Here is an 11,363-nt window from a genome sequence, read left to right on the forward strand (position 1 = left end):
TCAGTGAGTTATCGTTATATCATTTAACAGTTCTGTAGGTGTGATACATACCTCATACAGAGTAGTTGTTAGATGTAAAAACATTAGCTTCTATAATGTAAAAAATTACCATCTTCAAAAGAAGAAAATATAATAGATTTACTCTGCACTGACAGGTTTCTTTCTGCTCCAATAAGATTAAAGGAAAAGTTGAAGACCTGAAAATGAAATTACAGTGTACACTACTTACGTCCAGTTTACACCATCAAAGCACAGTCTATTGTTAATTTCAAAAGACACCTTAATCTCTAAAAAGCTGTGTTCAAATACTTGTCAGTGTGATACTTTTGTGTTCCCATTATCTGTGTGTCCAACTATATGGTCCACAGCCAGCTTCTCAACAACTGATTAGCCAAATTGCCATCACATAACTATACCGTATCTATTCCTAGGTCTCAGAAGATGAATCATTTAGTTTTTTGGTGAACCCCTGACTTTTAGTTTTACACTCATACACTAGAGGAATCTAAATCTAATGGGCTGATTTCCATGACATGGGATCCTACATGCTCCCCAGAGGACAAATCTATGTATGTCTTAAAGGTTCAGTGTGTAATATTTAGGAGGATATATTGACTGAAATGCAATATAATATCCTTAAGTATGTTTTCAGTGGTGTATAAGAACCTTACATAATGAACCGTTATGTTTTTATTACCTCAGAATGAGCCATTACTACACCGCGGGCCCTCTTACATCGAAGTCTCCATGTTGCGCCGTCATGTTTCTACAGTAGCCCAAACAAACAAATGGCTCTACTATTACTTGGTATTGGATTGTGTAGGAATTAAGTGGTATCGCACATCACTACTGCAGTCATGTAATACTAGGATGGAAGGTTTGTTTGCAGCACTGTTGACATTTAGGCTACACCCACACTACTACGTTTTTGTTTTAAAACAGTTTTAACCGGCAATGAGGTGAACTATTACTGAAAGTAACACAGGAGTACAAACGCACTTTAAAAACATTTATTGGAAGTTTTATTATTTTACGTTTTAATTTACAGCTATAAACGTTGAAATGCATATTGTGGTAGGCTGTATATTAACTTATTGGGAGAAAACTGGTAGATGTAAAATCAGACGTTGAGCACCGCTATATTGCGAATATATCGAATCAGGCTCTGCCCGTCGAAACATCAAATCTTCGACTATTCGGGGTCAGCCCTTGGCCCCGCCAATAGACTCACAGACAAAACCAAACACTAAGACAGAAAGAGGGAAGAGAAATAACACAAGAATACACAAGATACTAAACAGTAACGCACTGTTACAGCCATAACACAAGTTTTCCTTTAATCCAAAACAAAACTGTATTATCATTCTCTCTTTGTTGCATTATACAGCTAACGTGGTAGTATACCATAATACAGGCATGTAACAGTATTTTAATCTAATGTGAAAAATACAGATCCACAGTAACAGCATGAGTGATAGCACTGTAGTAGAAAACCCCTTTATATATTAGGGATAACTACACATAGTCTGGCTGAATAATTACCTGCAGTAGTCAATGCTATAAATCTTGTAATTAAATATTTTGTTCCTTAGAGTAGCCATATACCTCACTGGTAACAGATTAGCCCAAATCAGTTGGTCTTCACTTTCAGCCAGCTCTCCTGGCAGACATGATAATCATCAGTAATTTTTTTCAGAGCATATTGCTGACCCTTTTACACATGACAAAAAACCCAGTAACACCCACTAACACCTGGCTTTTGTCTTCAGTGTGAAATGTTACAATCAGCATTAATTAGCATTCTCTCCAAATGACTAGTAGTGGTAGTCAGTAGTCATTCATCTGTTTCTATCTGCTGAGGTCTGTAAATGTCGATAAACATCTATAACTACCACCAGATGCCAACACTGACAAGCCCTGCAGCTGTAACCAATGCACACTTTCTCTCTCTCTTCTCTCACTTGGGCGGCTGTGGCTAAGGGGGTAGAGCGGGTTTCCTACTAATTGGAAGGTCTGTGTTTCCATCCCTTCAGTCTGCACGTCGAGGTGTCCTTGGGTAAGATACTGAACCCCAAATGGCTGTGTGAATGTTTCTGATGAGCAGAGTTGGCACCTTAGCCTTTGCCATCAGTGTGTGAATGGGGTGAATGTGACGTGTAATTTGCTTTGAGTGGTACTGTACAAGAACATTGCAGGCATTGTGAGTAGTGTGGAGTAACGATCTGCTGCTTGGACAGAGGACCCAGTAATGATGTCATATTATTGTCAAGGGCTTTAATAATGATGTAGGCCTACAGTAAATAGATTGTTAGCTATCTGCTAACAATCAAGCAATATGAAAAATACAATTCACAATCTGACTGTAGCCCTGCGATGGACTGGCGACCTGTCCAGGGTGTACCTCGCCTTTCGCCCAATGTCAGCTGGGATTGGCTCCAGCCCCCCTCGACCCTGTACGCAGGATAAGCGGTTGATGATGGATGGATGGAATCTGACTGTACAGCTCACTGTAGAGTGAAACACTGACTGTGAATTAGTGGAGTGGAGCTGGACTTTCGTCGGTGGTGTCAGAGAGGAGGATGCTCTCCATGCTACATGTCTTCTTGGACCATGTCTCCCACCCACTTCATGATGTCAAACGCAGGAGCACAAAATGCACCACAGAGCTCCACAGGAAGTCATTCCTGCCAGTGGCCATTCAACTCTTTAACTCCTCCCTCAAAGTGTCAGACACAGTTAGTTAGACTTAGTAAGTTATCAAACTAGACAATGTCGTCCAATTCTTCACATTCTGTGCAATATTCTATGTTTAAATATTCAGTGTGCAATATCCTTTGCTGCAATTCTGCTTCTATTTATTATCTATTTTCACTACTACTGTCCATCATAATTCTGTCAATAATTTAAATATTGTACATACCAGACTCCTTAATATTTATACTTTTTATATTAAATATTTCTTTACTCACCAACTTCTATTAGGCCTATTATTTCTATTATTTCTATTTCTCTTGATGTGTAATGTTTGAAACTGACACAAGTATTTCTGATACATCCTACAAAATGGCTAACTGTGGACCACTATAAGACAAACTCACATACTGCGGGTGATGGATACAGAAGGAAGGTAACATAACTCATAATTTGCATATCAGTACATTTGCTACAGAGAAAGGATCTTTGCTATGATCCACTTTGGCAATGAAGTAAAGCATGTATGTGCATTTGCATTGCAGCTACTTTTTCTTTTTTTTTTTTTTACCACAGGGGTCTTTCAAGTCAATTGATCTAATCCAGAATTGCCAATGTTGCCACAGTAGTGAAACAGTGACAATATGGGTCCCAAACCGTTTCTTGTTGAGCATGTGTTGCCTGCTTCCCACAGTGTACGTTTATATAAAAGGTTTCACTATATTTCACAACCTGAAACAACATTTGAACACTTAAAAAAGGAAACTGAGTTTGGATAGCACTTTTTCACTTTGAGCTGTGGTTGTTTAACAGCCATACCGTCTGTCCCACTGTGCTGAGGTGCACGAACTTTTTGTTCCTAGTGTGACACAAATCGCATCAGGAGAGGGAGGAACCCGATACAAATCGGGTGCTCTGATTGGCTCTTGTAGTTACGTCAACCATTTGACATTTTTTTTGCAATCTGAGCACATCCTACAGATAGAGTCTCTGGTACTCTGCTCTGTGAAGCCTGACGGAATACTTTCCTCCTGGTCTGCGTGTTGAAAAAGGGGGCCGAAGCAACCGCTGCTTCTCTGTGCCACATTCTAGCTGAGGAGATTCATTTGGGTCTACGCGAAAAACCAAGAAAATGACTCATTTTAATAAGGGGCCAGCCTACGGTCTGTCTGCTGAAGTGAGGAGCAAAGTAAGTGTTCCAGTCTTGTCTTTGCCTTCTGCATCTCACGGGGAAAAACATCTTTCAGACACTTTTAAAGAAGTTATGATATGCATAAGTTTAGCTAACGCATGTGTTCCCGTATGGTCTTAATAAACATAAATCCCGATAACGTTAACTGTTACCGATTGTTCTTTATCCTATTGACAAGAGCAACACGCCGAACAACAGGCCATTCACCAAAGTGCCCAAAACTTCACGAGCGTCCCGAAATTCGGGAGTCTCTTTTCAGCTCGGTGTTACAGGCTATAAAACCAAGATTGAGAACGCGCTACATTCTGGTAAATTAACTACAATGGCCTTAACGTTTAACTTGAACGTAATGTCAACAAAGGCAGAAGAAAGGAATGTGAATATTGAGGTCGACGCCACTTATTTTCCGTCAATGATGGGGAAAAAAACTTCCTTCCGTCCCACTTAAAAGCTAGTTTATAGATTTTAACACATAAGCACTCTTTAAATGTCATGGTGTTAACACGAATTTATTTTCATGGTATGATGCACTTAATGTTGTTTGCTTTGTGAAGAATCTTGAATAGGATACAGAGGAACCGGGCCCCAGCAGGGGCTGTGTAAGTTAGCTGCCTCCTGGAATATGGAGCTATTTGGGCCTGCGTTATCTAATACTCTGTTGTCTGTTTTTGAATGTTGTAGCCTACTGTTTTATAATCAGATTGTCATGTAGTCTAGTAGTAGTGTGATTAGACGCTTTCTATTATTAAAATAATAGCCAAGGCAAAAAAACCCTCAGTTTTGTTTGTTAAAATAAAGGAACATGAATAAAGGTGGCTGTAAGAGTTATTGTGGACAGAAACTGACTGGGACTGTAGTAAATGCAAACCCAGTCTCGAATCACAATGTGTTAGACATTAGTCCACAGCACAAAACATATTAGTTTCACAGTAAGGGCTCTAAAATTATGAGATGCCTACCTTTGTTTGTTTTTTGTGCTCATTATTTTCTATTGGCCTGCATCATGTCACGTGACTGCCAAGGTTCTTTGTGGACAAATGGCAGACATTTCTTTTATCCCAAGTGTAAAATGCAGTATTTTAAAATGGTTAAATTAAAATGCGTTTTGATCAAGCAGCAACCTCCGGCTCTCACGTGTGAAGCCATCCAGGAATTGCCTTAAACTTGCATTCTTTCTAACAGCCAGCAGGGGGTGACTCCCGAGGTTGCAAAAAGAAGTCCGGTTCCATTAGAAATAATGGTAAAATTACCCTACTTTTCACCTCATTAATTGCCTCAGTAAACACTTTCCTGATGTGTTTCTAGTCTAAAACGTTTTGTTTTAAGCCTGTTTTTAGCTAGCCAGTTAACATGAATTACAGATGCACAGCCATCTCATCCAAATATGGTCACGTCTGGTGCCTGGTTACAAAAAATCATCATGACGGTGGCCAAAATGCTAAACCAGACGCTTCAAAACGGCAGGTCACAAACAAATGGGTGACGTCACGGTTGCTACGTATGTATGTATGTATGTGTGTGTCGATGTGTATATATATATATATCTTGATCTTGTCAGGAAAGGATTTTTTAACAGGCCTAGAGATGTATGGGTCTTGCGGTTGGAAAAACATGCGGCAGAGAAGCGAACTGACCATAGGAGCTGACTGAGGCACACAGTTATACAAGATGATAGAAGTTGATGGCATTATCAAAAATTCAAAAAGATGGCAGGGAAAACAGTTGTCCGAGTTGAGTGGACGTTAAAGTAGGCATTTATTCTTCCAGCTTTGAGCTCTACGAGGCCGGTGTGCCTCATTTGCACAGAGTCTGCTGCGATTGTCAAAAGTGGAAATATTAAACTCAACTATGAAGCTAGACACAGACAATTAGATGAAACTTACCCAAAGCAGTCTGAGGTGAGGACATGGAAAATCAATGTGCTCAAAGGCAAAAATGAACAATCTACACAAGTTCGGTGTCATTCCCTCACAGTACAAAAGTGGGCATGAGTGTTCACTGAGAATACAGTGGATTTTTAGGACAACATAAAAAAAACCTTTACAGATGGAGAAATGATAAAGGAGCGCATGGGTGCCATGTGTGAAACACTTGTAGATGGAAAAGAAAGACATGAACTTAAATAATCCACGACAGCCACAAGATGAGTTGATGTGTTATTGTTCAATAAAAATTATGACTAAACTCACTGCTTTAGTCTGGCAAAAAGCACGAGCCAGTATTTGTAGGTATCGAATCGTTTGGACCTCAGCAGGGGTGTGGGGATTAGATTAGATTAGACTGTTTTATTAGCCACACAACAATGCCGGTGGAATTTGTTTTCGGTACAGTATGTTTTAAGTTCTGCATCATGTGCAGACAATAGAAACAACAAACAGACACTTGACAACATGTAACAATAGAATCAGTTTTATTGCCAGGTACATTTTGACATACCAGGAAGTTGCCTTGGTATAAATTGGTGCTTACAGTACACATGAACATAAATAGAAATATACATTTTTTTAAAATGAGATAAAAAAATCTAAGTATAAAAAAAATACAATAATATAATACATTGCTGACATGTGTGTGCAAAAATTCACAACATGAGCATAATTGAGCGTTGGTATTTTGTGTGTGATTGGGGAGGGGGGCATGAGAGTCAGTGACAGTGGGGGCCTTGTTGAGGAAGCCCACTGCAATCGGAAAGAAACTGTTCTTGTGGCGAGAGGTTTTGGTCCTAATGGACGGCAGCCTCCTGCCAGAGGGGAGTGTCTGAAACACTTTGTGTGCGGGGTGGGAGGGGTCAGCTGCAATCTTTCCTGCACGCTTCAGAGTCCTGGAGGTTTACTGGTCCTGAAGAGAAAGAAGATTGCAGCCAATTACCTTCTCTGCAGAGCGAATGATACGCTACAGCCTGTCCTTTTCCCTGGTAGTGGAAGCAGCGTACCAGATGGTGCTGGAAGAGGTGAGGATGGACTCAATGATGATGGTGTAGAAGTGCACCATCATTGTCTTTGGCAGGCTGAACTTCTTCAGCTTCTTCAGGAGTCCAGGTGCTGGACAATCAAACACTTGCTAGCAGCTGCTCTTATGAACCTGTTACATAATCCTAGGGGTGTTTCTCAAAACCATGAATGCAAAGAATGGACTTGTGTTCTTGGGGAGAACATTAGTTAGTCTAGACTGTTTGAGACGATGCGTTCTGGTATTGCGCAATACCTCCAGCACAGATGCCACCTGCATTGCTGTAATTATTGAAACAGTCAGGCTTCATCCCCCAAAACAAAAAGCTCAGAATCGGGTTTATTGTAGGTTTTAACTTACCAATATGTTTTCACATAAACAATTTATATAAAATAAAAACAAATAAAAAGCAAATACTGTCACCACTACTCGACTGTACACTAGCAATGTAATGTCTAATATAATAACAACGGTAATAGTAATAATAATAAAGCAAAGACAGTCCCCTTTCATACTATTTTTGATATTTTTTTCCAAAGTTTCACAAGACCAGATTTTTTTGTACATCACCATTTTTCTGTAAATCATCAAGCTGTCTCTTGATTTAAGTAAAAATCTCTCACTTACTTTCAATTACTCAGAATGTAATGACAGAATAACAGCGGTACGAACGTTATCTTACAGCTGTGGGTCTTTACTCTGCCGTTGTTGCTGGACTCTGCTGTGTTAGCTGCAGTGGTCTGAGGGCTCTGTGAGCTGACTGGCAGGCCCGCTGGTTAACTTCCCCGGCGGGCTGGTTCGCTAGCTCCCCCCGCTGACTTTTAAGGAGCATCTCAACTCCGAAAATGATTCGCCATCATCATCTATGTTGATTTCTTGCCTCAAACCTTCTCAGAAGTGGATTTAGTGATGAAATAATGTAAGAAAATAGTACAAAACGTTCTGCTGTTGGCCTCTCTCAGCATCTTTCAGCCCGTCGCTTGAATGTCGAAATGAATGCTGGGATATCTCTGCCGTCAAGTTCACACAAGTTACCAACCGACACTTCCATTTTTAACCGTTCTTGCCAAAATGAAAACTTGTGTATTGGGACAGTACTTGGGGGCACAGAAGATGACGTTTCACAAGAACACAAGTACAGACAAGAACACAGATTGTGAAAGGCCCTAGATGTTTTTTTGAAGAATGAGGAAGCTAACCGAGCATTTAATGTTACCGTGCTCGCACAATGTGCGAGTTAAAACATTAGTGGCGCATTGATTAAAGATTGTGGGAAATTTTAGTAGCAGCGGTCATAATTCAGAAGCGGCGCACCGCCGCTCCTAAATGCATATAGGGGAAACACTGGTTAACATGAATTACACTTCTGGTTCCGGAAAAATCAAGATTCCGCCGGCCAAAATGCCCTTTGGTAAGCCAACCTGCCTTCCTGGGTAGCCTGTTCTGCCTGTGACAGCCTGTTTGTATAGTCAGGCTGTGTGTGCTCAGTCTGTTTTCCTTAGTTTTATATGTCAGGTAGGCCTACTACCATGTGATTTGGTGATTTAGTTCCAATATTTGGTATAATTTCCTTTTTGTTTAGAGATGATTTGGTTGGGACAGATTGTTTGGTGTCTGACCAGCAGTCAGAGAGGACTTTGTTTAACTCTGAAGAAGGCACTGAAGGGCCTTGTACTCGTAAGATTGGGGATTTCTAGATAGGAGATGTTTTAACTCACTTTTGAATTTTAATGATTAGATGGTATTGACCAAGTTGTTTCCTTCAAGTTGTGTGTCTATGAACTGTCTGTGAAATATGTTTTTGCATAATTATGCAGGCCGGGCTTCCAGTGGATGCTTTTCCCATTTGGCAGGTCTTGGCTGGTTAGTGGACCCACACTTCACTACCTTTATTATTGTTGGGTCTGTTAATGTATTTAAAATTTAGACTCGGGTCCCAATTGGAATGTCAATAGAAATTTTTCCTTTAAATGAGCTGAAGAAGAAGCCAACAAGGGCTTTTTACACCGTCACAGCTATGCCAAAATGTCGAGTGGAATTGATGTTCAAGCCTCAACATGTATAATGTTTTGTATGTTCAATTTCTATTTTTCCTAATGTTAATTTACATCAATATTTAGCTATTTTCCATTTTACAATGCCCATGTGCATTCCATGTGACTAAAGAAGTCCAGGCTCTGCTGTAAGCCCCGTCTAGATGGAGACAAGAGAACCAGGTCATCAGTAAACATCAGACATTTGACCCCTGTGTCCTGCAGAGTCACACCAGGGGCAGTGGATTTTTGCAGATGAATTTATATATAGATATATGATGAAGGTGGGCTCAAATTGCAGCCCTATTTCTCTCACAGTAGGCTACTGTGCAAAGTAATTGATTTCGACATGTTGCGGCGCCATGTTTGACAGTAGCCCAAATGGAAAAACTGCTCTACAGAGCGCGTTTTGTCACTACGTTCTTCTTGTAGAATTCTGTAGACGCTCATCACTACGTTCAATACGTACTTTCGAAGAAGAACAATTAATAATATTCAGCAGGGGTTGGCAAATAAGTTTTGCATTGGAGCAGTTTGTTTTACTCATTACATGGTGGGTGAGAACCCAAGACCATCCATCCATCCATCCATCCATCGTCAACCGCTCATCCTGCGTACAGGGTCGCGGGGGGCTGGAGTCATTCCCAGCTGACATCGGGCGCAAGGCGGGGTACACCCTGGACAGGTCGCGAGTCCATCGCAGGGCCACACATAGACGAACAACCACTCACGTTCACACTCACACCTAAGGACAATTTAGGGCAACCAATCAACCTAGCCTACATTTTTTTTGGACGGTGGGAGGAAGCCGGAGCACCCGGAGAGAACCCACGCAGACACGGGGAGAACATGCAAACTCCACACAGAAAGGCCGGGGCAACCAGGGGAGAACCCAAGACATAATATTTAAATTAAATGTTATGGTGTTCGGTTAGCTCAGTCATTAAAGCGCAAGACTCAACTAGAAGGAAAGAAACTTTTTTTTTTTCCTCTTCAACAAATTATGAACAGACTGTTTCACATGCTCACAATAAAGCATGTGAAACATGTGCATGTGTGTTTCGGTGTTTGATCCGCATCCATCAACCTACAGACTAGGAGTGGGAATCTCTGGGCACCTCACGATTCGATTACAATTCAGAGGGCTGCGATTCAATTATAAAATGATTATCGATGCATCTTGATGGATCTTTTTTTTTTTTTTTCTATACAGGATCTCTGAATAATTACGAAGCATTTAATTTGCGCATTAAAATCCCAAAGAAACCTAATAAAACCTCTCCTAATTACCTTAAAGGACTAGTTTGCATCCCTAATTTACTTCATTAACCTCCTGTCCGTGGTGCCTTTTTTTTTCTTTAACAACCAGTTGTCAGACTCCTCTGAAAACTGATGTTATTCTTCTGCGCATGCGGGTCACTTTCAGGCTGCGGACAGTACACACTGGAATCTGATATGGGCCGCATTAAAACAATAATGTGAACTGTCAAACAAAAAAATCGAATCTGGGGGAAAAAATTGGAATTGAGCATTAAGGCCTGCAGTCTGAACGTCACCAAAGAGCCAGACACTAATAAATGCCTTAGGTTAGACCTTTTTTTTAATGTATTTGATATAGTCTGAAGTTATGTCTAACCGCAATAGTAGGGTATATTGGCTCAACTGTTGAGTGTCTATGGGATCAAATGACATAATCATGATCCCACAGGCATCCAGGAGCAAAACTAGGCAAGTAAACTAAGGGGGAAAGTGAGGGGGAGCCTTTTCCCAAGCTTGAGCTTGAGGGGATGCACATATTCTCCTACTTTGAAAACACTGGAAAGGTCCTTTTTAGAAACAGTGTCCATTTTTTTAAATCCTTCTGTATAAAGTATCACAGACAGCTTGAAGCTGAATACATTCAACTGTCAGAATTCTGGATTTTGAGATTCAAATTCCTCTTTTCCATTTGGAACCGACTATTCTTAATCTCTGTTAAGTGTAATGACTGGTTTTCTTCCACAATTGCAGTCACATAGTTCATTCCAGTAAAACATCCTCTGTGAGACAGCACACTTAAACAAAAAGAAGAGCACAGGCTGGGGGCCCATTTGGGTTCCATTGCTTAAAGTGTGATCAGTAGTCTATGCTCTTCTCTGAGCTGCATACGTCACATTCCTGAAATTCTTCAGCAAAAACCCCTTGATGAGGACCCCATCCATTGGTCCCCATTGGTTTGACATCAATTTTTTTTTCTACCCAGGGGAGTAGACATACATTTCATGTGACTGTCATTCTCTAAAATATGTTGTGTGGGGAAAAAATAAAATGTTTTAAATGAAAAGTAAATTTGTCTGAATAACTTACCAGATTTGTTGCCAGTAGCTTTTTAGGAAATAATGTTGCTGAGCATCTGAAAAAAGTAGGCAGAGGATCAAACCAATATAAGGCATTTTGAGGGGAGAGGACAAAAGGCATTGGACTCGTGGTCGACCATTTGTGTAATAAATACATTGACT

At 40.5% G+C, this 11,363-nt stretch overlaps 1 protein-coding gene across 2 annotated transcripts in view; it reads left to right on the plus strand.

The window, feature by feature from the left end:
* Window positions 1-3,658: 3,658 nt before the first annotated feature.
* Window positions 3,659-11,363, plus strand: part of cnn3a (calponin 3, acidic a) — a 24,485-nt gene continuing 16,780 nt past the window's right edge. The window contains exon 1 of one of the 2 annotated variants that reach the window (XM_046062082.1): window positions 3,659-3,880. In XM_046062082.1, the coding sequence (XP_045918038.1) occupies window positions 3,824-3,880 (57 nt within the window). In that variant the 5' untranslated portion in view covers window positions 3,659-3,823. The remainder of the gene's footprint in view (window positions 3,881-11,363) is intronic. The other variant, XM_046062073.1, reaches the window with a different exon arrangement.

This window comes from Micropterus dolomieu, linkage group LG01, assembly GCF_021292245.1.
Source record: "Micropterus dolomieu isolate WLL.071019.BEF.003 ecotype Adirondacks linkage group LG01, ASM2129224v1, whole genome shotgun sequence".
Taxonomy (NCBI): domain Eukaryota; kingdom Metazoa; phylum Chordata; class Actinopteri; order Centrarchiformes; family Centrarchidae; genus Micropterus; species Micropterus dolomieu.